Source organism: Vipera ursinii (genome assembly GCF_947247035.1).
Source record: "Vipera ursinii genome assembly, chromosome: 1".
Classification (NCBI taxonomy): domain Eukaryota; kingdom Metazoa; phylum Chordata; class Lepidosauria; order Squamata; family Viperidae; genus Vipera; species Vipera ursinii.
This window is the reverse complement of record NC_139512.1, coordinates 178,367,451-178,382,885: the sequence shown is the minus strand read 5'-3', so window position 1 is coordinate 178,382,885 and position 15,435 is coordinate 178,367,451. Positions and strand designations below refer to the sequence as shown.

General features: G+C 36.5%; 1 protein-coding gene across 2 annotated transcripts in view; it reads right to left on the bottom strand.

Moving 5' to 3' along the window:
- The window catches only part of ADAM23 (ADAM metallopeptidase domain 23), an 83,771-nt gene that overhangs the window by 52,445 nt on the left and 15,891 nt on the right, over positions 1-15,435 (bottom strand). For both annotated transcript variants that reach the window (XM_083350114.1, XM_083350115.1), the window contains exons 4-7: positions 13,208-13,284; positions 9,062-9,125; positions 4,041-4,123; positions 1,400-1,463 (exon numbers count right to left, since the gene is read on the bottom strand). In XM_083350114.1, the coding sequence (XP_083206240.1) occupies positions 1,400-1,463; positions 4,041-4,123; positions 9,062-9,125; positions 13,208-13,284 (288 nt within the window). The remainder of the gene's footprint in view (positions 1-1,399; positions 1,464-4,040; positions 4,124-9,061; positions 9,126-13,207; positions 13,285-15,435) is intronic.

Below are 15,435 nucleotides of genomic sequence, written 5' to 3'. Positions count from 1 at the left end.
CTTCAACCAAATTTTTAAATACATCATGAAAAGTTGACCGCACAAAATAATATTAATCAAACTTCTATTATGACAACACATTGCTAGTTCTTAGTTAAAAGTGAGCGCATAGCTTTAATCCAGAATAATAAGTTTGGAATCATCCTACCTTTCCAACACTGATTTTCCTGCTATTCCTCCTGTCGGTATTTCCTCTACCGACATATTACAAATTTGTGATACATCGTTATAAAGTATAGTCACATATTTAATATCTTCATTACACTATATTATTATCATCAAACCAAAATAGACATCAAACCAAAATAGAGAAATAATTGAACAAGCTCAATTAATTTTATTTTTAATGTATAAGCCTCAAAGAAGCCATTTTCATGTCATATTTCATTTCACTATTATTCGCTGAAAGCAATGGGAAAATTAGGATTTGGAAATATTCCTGGAGGCTCTGAGGATGAAAAAAACTGATTTGAGGACCCTATGAGATTGTACCTGCTTATGTTAACTTTGGCCTTAATTTTCAACTCCTAGTCAGGATTCTATCCCAAGACCAAGCATGAAAAGAAGTTACGTGGCCCATTAAAATCCAGAAAGACCTCACAGAAATGCTATATTCAACTCAACCATAAAACATATATATTTTATACACAAATAAACTAGTTAAATATATCAGCTTATGCAATCCACTCTCTTGTTATGGCTTTATTTGTAAACTGCTTATCATCTTTCTGCCCCTGAAAGAGTGGGCATGCTTCAGGTTCCCCAATGTCATCTGGGGGAACCCAGGAGGTGTGCCTTCTCTCTCACTTTGCCTGCACTTTGGAACAGTAGACGGTCTGGCTCATTGGCTTTTTATACACCTTTGAAAACCTGGCTGTGTTCCAGAGGCTGTGCTCCAGTGCATTGGATCAGCCTGTCTTGCAATGATTTATGAATGTGAGTATGGTTTGGCCTCAGTTCTACTCTGTCTTTTGTTGCTTTTATTCTTGTTGGTTATTTTTGCTTTTTGTTTTCAAAATGTCAGCTACCCAGAGTTGGGTGGCCATAACAATTGATAAAATAAATAAAATAAAAAGTCTGTAGCTTTGATAAGTTTGTCCTCAGATTTCATGTCCACAACCCAAATAATTTACATGGCACTGAGCTTACCTGAATATTACGTCATTATTATTCAGGTTAACCTCATTTAAGTAACATATCCAGCTCTAGTTATGTTTATAAGAAATTACAAAATATATCAAACACAGGGTACAAAAAGCTAGTAAAAATATTCATTCAAATTCAGTGTTATAGATGATATTTCAGATTGAATAATAATGCCATTTAATTTATATTGGTTAGGATTTGCTTCTTTTACAGCAAATCAAAGCGAGATCTAGGTGGGTAAATATTAACATACCGTGCTGTGAGTTAACTCCAAAGGTTCTATCAGGTAGACATAAGTATTGTCTTCAAACATGCCACTAGAATATGAGAAAACACATTTTAAATACTTTAATATTAAGCAAATGGGAGTATATATTTGTAGTAACTCCCACACATTTCCAGTCTATATATTCATGTATTCTACACAAAATATCAAACATTGTGACAAATTGTTTATTCTGTTATTAGGAATGATAAAGCACCTTTGAAGATGTGCATGAGAGACTGATGAATGCCAGTATGGTTGTGCATTATTTCAAACAGTTCTAAAACAACATGTGGAACCATTTTGAAATCAAATCCACACACAGCCCTAGATTTATAATGAGAGAGGAATTCAATATGACAAATATCCTATTTACAATTTTACTTGTTTGTATACTAACGTGAAGTTAAGACATATTCTATCTATAAATCTGCATTTGTAAGCAGAATCAACCAGCTTGCTGGGTTGCTGAATACATCACGGAATCTCTTTGATCTGTGAAATCCTTTATGTTCTACTTATTACACAGGCACCAACTGGTTGGTGATGAATGAATACTGCAGTTCTTGTCATCTCCTTCTGAAAAAGAGCAACAGGATATGAAGGAAATTAATCTGGCCAAAAAGGAAGGCCAAAGGGAACTTGTTTCCCCACTTCCTACACATTAGTTCCTCTTGACAGTTGCTCAGGGACTCAGAAATAGGGGCAGGAGGACTGGGCCTTTGGTAGATAGATAGGGACTAATCACTCATCCATCAATGAAGAAAGAAGAGATATCAATTGCTGCTCAAATAAGAATAAATACTACCAAAGGAAGAGCAGCTTGGCTTGGACTGAAATTACAGTATACCGATTTCTCTCCATTCTGTTCTGGTTCTCACTTTAACTTTTAGCTCTATTCACCTTCTCTATGTCTTGTCTTTTTTTAAAAAAAAAATATTGACAGCAGAAACTGCTTAGGGGTTTTTATTTACTATGAGTTGCCTTGGAAAAAAATATCTAAAATGTGCAATTAGAAGACATGAAATGATGGAAATAAGCAAATTGGCGAAAGGTTAATTCTGGGGTTTTCAAGGGAGATATTCATGCCCTGACAAGATTAAACAATGGGTGCTTAAGCAAAAAAAACACCTTGATATAGCATTAGAAACAGAATATAGGAAAATCTCACCTAACATACAATTGGGCCATAGCAATGCACACTTCAAAGCAGCATTGTAGTAAAGCAGTAAATTTTGGTGAGCATTTACATTATTATATTATACCATCAGCACAGCCAGAGGGTAAATTTCATATGCAGAAGCTCTTTCCTTATAAAGATGGTAACACTGAAACACAAACTGATATACCTTTTAATTATAATTTTCTATTGAAATATATGTAAATAGCTCCTAGCAGTTCTTCATTTTTAGGATAGAGTGAAGAATTTTATTATGTAACATTTAGTACAACATAAGGAGGCCAAGATAACTCTTGCCATTGCTAAGTCTCTTCTAACACTTGGTAGGAAGCATCTACCAAGGCGTTTCTGGGTTGAAGGGATTAGCCGGTGACATCACCATTCCCAGGGGACGCCTGAAGCGACTCCTTTCATGTCCCTTTTATTTTCCTACCAATGTGGTACTTATTTATCTACTTGCATTTGCAGGCTTTCAAACTGCTAGGTGTGCAGGAGATGGGCATCCTAGCCCTGTAAGCCACCACAGCCCTAATTTATTAGACTTATGCCCACCTTTTCTGTGCATAGCACTCACTCACTGAGCAACAACCCCATGGGGCAAGTGGAGTTGAGAACATGAGTAAATGGGAAAATGTTTACACAGAAGTGAAATATGACACAGAATAACTGGAATATGAGACAGACAGACAGACAGACAGACAGACAGATAGACTGAATGACTGAAGATAGATAGATAGACTCAATGACTGAAGATAGATATAAATAAATGATAGATAGGGGAGAGAGAGAGAGAGAGAGATGATAGACAGAGCACTGTATTCTAAACTGCCAATATCCTCTAAATATCTCCCAGATCTCATTGTTATAAGGAAACCACTAGACTGAACATTCTATATGTTTTAATTTCTGTTCAATTATCTACATAGCTGAGAAAACTGATAGTAATAATTCACTATCACAGTTGCCTGAGAGCCAGCCAAAATCTAATTAAGCATATTTATTAGAGCTGGGTTGGTTTATACCTTCCTGTATAAAATTACAGTCTCATTCAACAAGTCTTTCTACAAGTCTTGCCAGAGGTCCCAAACATTTTCTCCATTTATCAGCATTTCTTCCACTCTAATATCTTTCTTTTTCTCTTAATCTTTTAATTATACCAACAATGCTTTTCCCCTCCCATAAATTCCCTAAAATTTGCATATTAGCAAATAGCTGTTCTCAAATTAAACTGGTCACTGGTCATTAGAAAAAAAATGATGATTAATGCAGAAAAAAGGCTTTCTGCCAAAGGGGCAGGTGTCCATGATGGGGAGGAAGGGATGAAAAAAGCCATATTTTTAATTGCTGGTACACTGTACTCTAGTCCAAAACAGAGTCTATGGAAAACTGCCTAATACAAAGGATACAGAGTATCAAAATAATGAGATATTTATTAGTAATTATACTTACTGAAGTCCATTACAGGTAGAAATAGCAGCTTTAGATTTTGGGATGCCTCTGATGCTTCCATGATAATAGCAGTGTTCCCCTCCCTGAAAATGAACAAAAATCTTCTGTTTTTATAATTACTTTTTAAGTGGGCCGATGCATATCAGAATAATGGCTTCATAATGGATGATTGAGAGCATCACAGTCTGGTTTGGAAGCATCACTGCTTCGGACAGGAAGGCGGTGCAGAGAGTGGTGAGGATGGCCGAAAAGATCATTGGCAGTTGCCTCCCGTCCATCCAGGACATAGCACAGAAGCGTTGCTTGAGCAGGGTCCGTAAGATTATCTGGGACACTACTACTACTACTACTAATAATAATAATAAAGTTGGAAGGGACATTGGAGGTCATCTAGTCCAACCCCCTGCTCAGGCAGGAAACCTTATACCATTTCAGGCAAATGGCTGTCCAATCTCTTCTTAAAAACCTCCAGTGTTGGAGCATTCACCACCTCTGGAGCATTCACCACCTCTGGTTAATTGTTCTAATCCTCTTCACAACCTGTTTTCCTTGATACCTTCTGGGAGGAGGCTTCGTGGTATCCGTAGCTGAACATCCAGATTCAACCATAGTTTCATTCCATACCGTATTAACCTTGTGAACTCTCAGGCTTCCTCCTTCCATTATATATTCAAGGTGGACAGTATTCAATATTTTATTGTTATGTATATGTAGGGATGTGGGTCTATACATATGTTGTATATAGTATGTTTTAGGTGTGTGTCATGTATGTGTTTCACTTGGAGAGCAGGCAACGAAATTTCATTTTTGATGTGTGCCGTTGTGCCCACAGTAAAAAATGACAATAAAGATTATCTTATTCTTATCTTATCATCATCTAGTTTAAGCCTGTATATGACAGTAAAACATAATAAAACTTAAATGAAAAGTTTGCATGTTTATTTAGTACAGCTTTAGTATACACTACAAAAATAGTTTACTAAATAAATTAAAAGTGTAATTTTCAAGAAAGAACTACCCAATCAGCAGACCTATTATCAACCAGACACAGAATTATGACAAACTGTTAAGAATTCAGTTCTTAAAATGATTTCTAGTTGCTCATAAATAATTCCCCAGTTATCTACCATTATTTTAATGAACAATATAATTCTGATCCTATTACAATATTGTAATACTGTTGGCCACACAGTCCACCTATTGAGTACTTTCAAGAATCTGGTATCGTTGCAGGTTATCACGTGTTTCAAATGAAGCTACCTTTTGCAATTGATTGATGGTGATTTTGTCAATGCCAATGCTATTCAGGTGGTGTTTCAGATGTTCTGGGATTGCACCCAAAGCATCTATTACTATTAGTCTATCTTTGCTTTCTTTTCCCATGACTGTTCTACTGCTCTTTGCAGGTCATCATATTTTGTGATTTTCTCAGCTTCTTTCTTTTTTATTCTACTCTCTCAAGCTACTGCAACATCCACTATCCAGACTTTTTTGTGTTTCTTTTTCACAATTGTAAAGTCTGGGTGATATGCAGTAGATGCTTCTCTGTTTGAATTCCAAAGTCCCAGAGAACTTTAGTTTCTTTGTTTTCTATTACTTTGTCTATTTTGTGATCCCACAGGTTCTTACTTGCAAAGATATTCAAATGGTACTTTTTGCAGGTATTCCAGTGCCTCATTGTTACTACTTTGTCATGCCATTGCTTATTGTCAGTCTGTACAATTTTCTTGCAGCAACTAACTAGGTAGTCCAGTGGTCTTCAAACGTGGCCCTTTTATGACTTGTGGACTTCAACTCCCAGAATTCCTCTGCCAGGCATGCTGCCTGAGAAATTCTGAGAGTTGAAGTCCACAAGTCATAAAAGGGCCAAGTTTGAAGACCGCTGAGGTAGTCCATGGCTTCTTCAGTGGACAGGTGGTACTCATCTGTTGTGGTTTTCTCAATCCTGGCTTTGCATGCATTTGTCCATTTGTCCTTAAGGCTTGGTCTTAAGCACCCAGAATTAGCACCTCTGTCTGTTTCTTCAACTTTCCTGCTCTCAGCCATTGTCAGGTCTTATTATTTATTAAATGCACATGCCATCCAGCTCCAAGTAACTCTGGACAGTTTACTATGGCTAGACACAAAAAGAACTACCTTGATAACCACCTATTTCTGTGGTATACCTTTTGCCAAATGCTCTCTATGCCCCCAGCTCTATCTTTTCTGAAAGTAATGCATTGCAAACAATTGTGTATCGCCAATCCATGACCCAAAAGCATTCTTAAAATAAATATGAGGCTCAGTTACAAAGCGCTCAGTTACAAAGCATGCTCACTTCCTTTTCTGCAAGTATATCAGTGCCAATGGGCATCAAATAGGCTGTTTCCAATTTATAGTGGTTAGTGGAACATTTAACAGACTGAATTATCTAATTTCACCTAGGGTTGTCATAATCAAATCTAAATTTGAATGCGTGAGTTGATTTTTTTAAAAAAGCAGGCACAAGTACAACAATCATTTTATGATTTTGTAAAAAAAATAACATTTTTGTGAAGTGAAAAACAAAATAAGAAACAATTGACTGGATTTCAAGAGAATCGAGAAATAATCAATTAAATCACAAGTCTATCTCTATTGCTCTGCACTTTGGTTTGAGCATTTGATCAGAATTAAACACAAAATATTTAAATAAAAGATTGACCACATGATCCTGTAATCCATTCATTGCACACTCTTAACTTGGACATTCCAAAGTGGTCATTAAGGGGGACTATGAATGAGGGACTTCACTTATTCCCTTTTATTTTATTTTTTTAAAAAATCTAAGGCTTTTCACCTCAGTTTCAATCATTACACAGCATATTCATAAAAAGTACAAACAGCAGCTCTTTTTACTGCATAAAACAAAATTAAATTCCATTCTCTAAACATGGAAGAAGTGCCCTATATTTAATCTCCTGGATAATGAATTCAAGATTTCTCCTGAGAACATTAGTAATTATATCAGCAAAGTAGTAGGCTTCCTTCACTATTTACAAATGACTAACTCTAAAATTGTTTACAGAAATCTAGATTGTTACTGCTATGTGTAAAAAAATGTCCCATTTATTATTTCTAGTGGATTTTTAGTCTCTAATTGTGTCTCAAATACTGTTGATAATACTTAGTTGTCAATACTTACTTGTCAATAAAAACCTTTAACAGTATATCTAGCCAATCCACACATTACACTCCCAAATAAGCCACTATCCATATTTGAAACTGTACATCAATTAGTATTTACCACAACCAATGAACATTGCAAAATTCAAAACTATTTTCTCTACCCTCTTTTCCACCAGCACAGATAAAATCTAACATCCAAGTTTCTTCAATGTAGAATTATTCTGAATGAATATTTATGTTATCAGAAAACATGTCCTATGCAGACACAGTTTATTTATGGAGGCGGAAGCCAAAGAGTAGACATTAAAGACCAAAATTTGCCTCATTTTACCAAGGGGTGTTTGTGTGTGTGTTTGTGTGTGTGTGTGCACGCATGTGTGTGTCTGTGTCAGAGATAACATCCAAGTAAGTCCACATTCATAAGCCCATATTATATATAAAAAGCTAGGTTTATTTATTATCCATTATGGATGATTGAGGGAAAATGGCCCTTTTTCTTCAAGATGGCACAGTTCCAGTTATACTCAAATGCAGACCAAAAAGGAAACTGGCAATAATGCGGCAAGATAGGCAAGGAGCTTTACTTTTCACAAGCCATGAATACTTGTATATAGTTGACTAATATTAGAAAACTGCACTGGTTTTGATCAAAGATAAAACTTTTAAAAAATTACATAAATATTACATCAAGTGAATATAATATAGGTACTCTTTTACTGCAACACAGTAAAATTTAATTTTAAGTATCCCAGTTTAATATCTGATAATATAGCTATAATAATATAGCTCTTAGAAATTCTCCAAAACTTACTTCCATTTAACAATTTGCACTTGCCCAGCACATTATTTATAACGGAAAATATTTATTTTACTTGTCAGAATAATAAGCTGTTTGGCAATGATGAAACAAACTGAATTTAAAGCAAAAGAATGGGACTAATAATATTTAGCATTTTGCCTGTTTTCCACATTAAATCCTTTGGATAGTTTCTGTTTTTCTGTTTTTTTAAACATTAAACAATAGTTAAGCAATACAGTTGTGAGAAATTCTAGGGTGGATGATGAGTCTGTTGGACTGGAAGGAGATCAAATCAGTCAGTCCCAAAGGGAATCAACTCTGATTGTTCTTTGGAAGAAAAGATACTGAAGCTGAAGCTCAAATATATAGCATATACAGACAATCCATGTAATTATAAGTAAAACTTCTTTGGGGGTAAGACAGTGGCCTTATAACTGGATGTCCAATTCAGCTATCCAGGCGATCACCTCTGGCATTGCTTCATGCAGGTCTTCTAGGGAACCAGAGAACGCATGTCATGGGCAAACGTGCGCAATATGTTTAATAGTTTACAGTTTGGCACCCCAATTACAACAAGGTTGATCTTTCCATCCCCACTGATACAGGGCAGAAGCATTTCTTCTAGTAACACACCTAATTCTGCTCAATTTTGACCATGCAAACAAGGTCAGGTCAAAATGAGAAGAGAGGACTAATTGGAAAAGATCCTGAGGTTGGGAAAGATTGAAGGCTAAAGGAGAAGGGGACAGCAAAGGATGAAAGGGTTAGTTAGTGTCATTGTCACAGTGGGCATGAATTTGGCAGATTCCAGAAGACAGTGGAGGATGGGGGGGGGGGCGCTGACATGCTATGGTCCATGCGGTCATAAAGAATCAGATACACCTAGTGACTGAACAACCACAAGCAATACAATATTTTAAACTAGGCAGGCTTTGATTTCAAAGACTAATCTTATTAAAACTGATTAAACTTGCAACAGACATTAGTAGACAAAATGCACATTGCACACTTTAACAAAAAATAAATATATGAGATATGCTAATATTATCAAACACAAGAAAAATGACCACAGTACCTTTGAATATTGTGGTTTGTCATCTTCGTAATGAATTTCCACATAATCAGCAGATAATAAGTCACTACAAAGAAGCAAAGGAAAAAATGTCCATATAATCTACTATATAAAGCTGATCAAGTGTGACTTTATTCATTGTGAATAAAGAATAGCAAAGAGTAATAGCCCTAATGAGGTATTATTACTGCAAATCTGAATTTAAATATTGCCTATTATGTTTAAGTGGTTAAATACATGGAGACTGTAAGTTCTAGTCCTGCTTTAGGCACAAAGCCAGCTGGAATGATTTTGAACCAGTCCCTCTCTCTCAGTCTTAGAAGACAAAAGCAAAACACTCCCAAAAACATTGCCTAGAAAACTTGTTTTTAAGACTGCCTCAAAGGCATGCCTCCACCACCAAAAAAGTGGACCTAATAGTTTTATACATAAATAGCATTTGTGACATACATTTCTTTTTTGCCCTACTCAAGAAAATTCACAAAACATTAAACCCATAATTCAATACGTAGGCTGGCAACCAGTGGCTTCTTTAATGGCAGTTTGTATAACAACAATAACTTTATAAATGATAAATAGTTTAAAATAGCATACTTATAAATATTTAAATAATTGTGCCAATTCAACTTGAACTCAAATTTTATTACTGCCAAAGACCAAAGAACAATAAAAGAAAAGGAAATAATATAATAAGAAATATAATACAAAATCAATCATAGTGTATTCAGGACCATGCCATTAAATACCTCTACCTTCATCACACCTGATCAAAAGCATAGAGATTCATTAGAAACAAAAGAAGGCACCTGAAATGACGCCTTGGAGAATTTGGACTGGACTCATTCAATGGAGGCAAAGCTAGAAAATTATCCAAGAAAATTGTCCTTAAGTGAGCTGGGACAAAAATTCAGCTTGAAATTACCTAAGGGTTGCTAGAGTGCAACTCATCTCTGAGCCGAGCTTTTTTGAGCTGCCCTTCATCTGCTTGAGACATGGAATCTCATGCATATTACAATGAACCTTAATACCGTAAGGGAATAGTCCTTTGGTTGGCAAACACCTTAATTTTGGTTTTGGAATAATTTAGTGTAGTGCACTTTGCATTATTGAGCAAGCGCCAAGAACGCTGTCCTAAGACCAACGGGGATGTTCCAGATGATCACAGCATCATCAGCATTAAGAAAGGTAGAGGAAGCACCTTCCTGCCAACTTGGAGGGCTAGCAATATACAAGCCTCCTATCCATAAAGGAAATTTTCAATTTCTTTCAAAGAACATCACACAAGTTGGAGTCAAAGCATAAATCAAGAAATGCTACATAAAGAGAGGCTACGGACTGAATATTTCTCTGTCAGGTTTTGCAAGAGCTAGCTGATCCAACCTTTTTTGAAATCAGTTTGCTTTTACATCCAGAACACTTCCTGCTCTAGCTGGTCACAAAGCTTCTATTGCAAGCTCCTGGCATAAACCTTGCGATGGTGCTAAGCAAGCTTATCGATCTATAATTTTAAGGATACTCTTTGGTGCAATTCCTACGCAGAGGCACTGTGATTGCAACAATCCAGTCTTTTAAGAATTTGTCCAAGCTGGTCAAGAGCCATGAACACAGCTGTTAATAGAGAGCCCACTTCCACCTTTATCACGTTTAGCTGGTAAGTGGCTGGTAGCATCAGCCTTGCTGTATAACTCCTTAAAATGTATTTCCCATGTTTCTGAATGTTAAACTGCCTAATGAAGATAAGCCTGTCCTCAGATAATCAGATACTAAGCGACTAAATGGATAGCATCAAGTTCCACTGAGTGACCCACTGGGTTTCTCCCTCACCCTATGAGGGCCACAGTTCCGGTGCAAAGCATGGGTGAGCTGTATTTGGTATTAGGAGGTCCCTGTGGAGTTTTCAAAGGTATTAATCTGGTGTTCATCCTGGCTTGGAGGCAATATTTCCATCTCAAGGCAGGGCTTGGAAATGAGAACAGATAACCGAAGCAAATCGATTTTAGCCTAAGCTGCATTTAGCATTTCAATTTATGTAGGAGACACATCCTCAGCAGCAAAATCCTTTCCCAATGAATCCTATAAGATGAGTTCCTATTGGAGGAAAATGCAGTGATTGACTTTGCTATCCTTCCCCACCAATTACAGTACTGTAGCAGTAATGGAGTATGGCTACAGTAGTAGTTTATGTATTAGTCTTATGACCATATCAAAGAAGATAAAACAAAAATAAAATATTTAATACTATAGTTAACAGATAAAAGAAAACACAGTAATAAAATACGTACGTAGTAAATGCAAAGATTCAACTGCCAGATAAATACATCACTTTTACAGGATGCCCCAATCTGTTTGATGTAACAGGTTCTTATCTCAACTGCCTTTACTATAAATTTAGCAGTTCTGCTCACAATGTATACATTAGAGCCCAGGAGAAAATAGGGCAATCTGCAATTCAGATCCCAGTAGGCTGTTTTTTTAATTATCTTAGTCTAAATGGGGCATACAGTTGACACTCAAAAATATGAGCAATATCTTCAAAGTCTGTGGCACCACATATACACCTCCTTCTCATGACAGGGCAGGTGATGGAAGTATCTCATTTGGTGATGGAATTCACCAACTCAGCTCCTGTTCCAGAATAGCCCTTCTTAAGAACTGCATCAAATTCACTGACAGGTACTTTTCAAATTAGCAAACCAATTTAAAGATTTATTTATTTTTTGCCAATAACTCCCATGTCACTTTGGACACTGAAATCTGAGAAATTTAAAAATTTGCCTTGCATAGGTGTTAGTTGAGAATAAACACTGGGTAGAGCTTACCCAGGAATTGAGCTGAGCCACACTTAACTGTTTTATTCAAGCGTATTTTGGGTAACCTATCAGGGTCGGTTGAATGGATTCTCTGCCAATATGTGAAAATTTTAATTATGATAGGCTATGTATGGAATTGACACCTGCTTCTGCTCTGACCACAGGAGCTGATGTGTTCTTATCAGTTCCAAATATACTCCTGTAAAAAAATGGGTCAGAACTTCTTTAAGTGAGGAAGCTTTTGTAAGGCCCTTTCACTCAGCACAATAAGTCAGCATTGGGGCTACTTTTGCCCTGAATACTTTGAGTATGGAGTCAAGGTACCTGGAGTAATTGTAATTAAATAGTTTATATAATCTTGTAGTACTTTCCTCAGCTTCTGCCGAGCTTCTTTTAAAATTATTCACCCACAACCCTCTGTTGGCAAAACCCACTCCTAAACAAGTAAAAGAATTCACTTGATTAATAGGCTTCCCATTTATGTGTTTGATAAATACCGTCAGATTTTATTTGATTTTATTGATGTTTAAAGAAGGTATTTAGCTTTCACAACAATCTTCTCAGGACTATTTGAGAGTGAGGCTTAAGTACCATGTAAATTTGTTAATCATGCATATGATTATGAGTGTCTGAAGCATATAGGAATCCTGGAACAACATTGACATAGAGGCTAAAAAGCATTGGGGCTAGGAAATAATTCTGTCTAACACCCTTATGTATGGGTATACTCTTAGAGAACCTCTAACACCCATAGAGACTTTCAAATGGTTTTTTGAGTCATGGGCACTAACCAAGAGGAAACAAGAGTAAGAATCTTCCATATTTACTTTGGCCAATTTCTTCCACAAAATGTTTCTCTTCATAGAATCAAAACACTGAGATCTATAAAAGTGGTAAACATTTTCTTGCCATTAGTCAGTTGTTTTCTTGTAAGGTGATATTATCTATTGTTGAATGCTCTGGTCTAAATCCAGCTTGTTTCTTCTTTAAGAGATTTTTTTTTACGTTATACAGTCTTCTATTTTGCTCAAAAAATGTTTGCATACATTTTAGCCACAATTCCAATAAGGCTCCAGTAAGGTTTTGTAATGTTTTGGGTCACCCTGGTCTCCCATTCATAATGGTAAGTTATCATCCAACTGGGATGTAACCTGTTAACACCCCTGTTAACACCCTTGTTTATAATCAGATGGAGTCCTGGCTCTACCGTTACAGTTTGGCAACACTTTCCAGGAAATTAGTATACTTTATGAAATTTTCCTTTCATTAAAATATTTACTTTAATTAAAAGATCTGCTATACTGAACAAAATAAGTGAGAACCGTAGATATAAACTTACTTGTTCAGGGAGAGGTCAAGAATAAATGTAGAACCGAAAGCTTCAATCTGGAAACTTGCCTGAGCTAGATGCACAGCCTAAAAAAAAGAAGAGAAGAATGTGAGGGCAGAAATGGAGACAAAAATATGCATAAGAAAAACTTTTATTTATGTTTTATCAAATTGTCCATATAAATCTGTCTCATTTTGATCTTACCCAGCTGAGTTCAAATAATATGGAAAAATATTAGAGTCTTATGTACACGTGCATCTTGCAAAGCTATCTGGGATTTTGTGTTGACCTTGTAGAAACCAAAACAATGGATTGCATCCTCTATAATATGAACACCACCATCTGTGAGCTGCATCCATGGTTTTCCTAGTTTCTCTGAACACTAAAGGGTGGGGTGGAGGGGTCATGGGTGGCTAGATTTCTGAAGTGAGAGTATGTTGTTATTGGTCTTAAAAAGGGCAGTAGATTGACCTCTCTTGAAGAAGTCATACCTTGATCCAGCCTTGCATAATAACCATCAACCAACTTCTTAAATACTTTGGCCACCTAATGAGAAGGAAGGACTCACTGGAGAAGAGCCTAACGCTGGGAAAGATTGAGGTGAATACAAGAAAGGGACGACAGAGAATGAGGTGGCTGGATGGAGTCACTGAAGCAGTAGGCGTGAGCTCAAATGGACTCCAGAAGATGGTAGAGGACAGGAAGGCCTGAAGGAACGTTGTCCATAGGGTCGCGATGGGTCGGACACGACTTCACAACTAACAACAACAACAACTTCTTATGGAAGTTTGTAGAAAAAAATGTAGTGGTGGCTGAGCTATACATTATCTTAAACAAAACAGATTATTTAAATTCTTTTCTGACTGGATTCAGGCTCAAGCATGGGATGGATGAAATCAGCATTGTTCACTCTGGTAAATGGCCTACAATGTCACTTGGGAAATGGGAGTTTTTCCCTACTAGATCTATTCAACTCAGCAGGTTTTGGCTCCACTGATCATGGTATTCTACTGCAGGGGTCCCCAACCCCGGTCCACCGACCGGCACCGGCCATGGCATGCCAGAAACCGCTCTGCGCAAACAAGCAAAGCCCCATCCGTGGGTTGCAGGCAGTACATGAAACCACGCCTTGTTCGATCCGCAGAAAAACCTCTCTCCACGGAACTGGTCCCTGGTGCTCAAAAGATTGGGGACCTCTGCTCTACTGGGTTGTTTGTGGGAGTTAAAAGCCAGAGGTACAATTTTGCAGTAGTTTCACTCCTACCATGATGAACGAAAAGAGCTCAAATCTATGGGTGTTCTGAAGAATTTAAGTTATTTCCCAGTTACGTGTAAAGAATTAAGATCTATTTCTATTTAACATCCATACAAAGCTGCTTGTTTGGGATGAGATATTAGTACATTGATGATATTACAGTATATCCTGTTACTCCAGTTTATACTAGATATGCTGTAGAAATTCTAGTTCTCTAGGGGCTATGAGAGTCTGGAAATAAGCTTAGGTTTAAGCAGGACAAAATTTCTATTTATCCAGAAATATTCAGGATTTAAAATGGTATCAATATCAATACAGATGGGTCATTCCCCATGAAAGAGCAGGTATGCAGTTTGGTTGCTTCTGAATGTTTACACAGCTGACCATCTTTAATAGTTCTACTGTTTTCTACAATTTTCTACAGTTTTACACTTCTAGCCATTCCAGCTTTTGGGACTGGACTTCCTGCTAATGCTGTACATATTTTCAGTCTGTTAAACATACAATGAAAATAAAAATAACATACCTATAAAAATCACAGTATCCAAACCCATACTCATAAAAGTCATAACTAAAACAAAATTTACGAGCACTAGAGCTAGCAGATTAATTTTAGATGAAAGAGCTACTTAATTATAAATGATTCTGGTAGGGCAAGTATCAAGAAAAAGAATCAAACAAACCTCTGAAGAGTAAGATTTTTACATCTCAATGCTGCTGTTAAAAATAACTTTTTTCTTCTACCAGAAGCACATCAAAAATTGGCAAAATGAGAGATGGGTCTATCAATAGTTTAGCAGGCATAGTGGGGAAAAATATATTTTAGCTAACTTATTTTCAAGCTGCTTGGTAGCATTTTTAATTGAGTCTGGGCTCAAAATGAATTCTTAATCTGTTAAAATAGTTGTAACACAAGATTAACATCCTTGCTATATAATCAACTATGGCAGTTTCACAACATTTCTCAGAAGCATCTTATTGC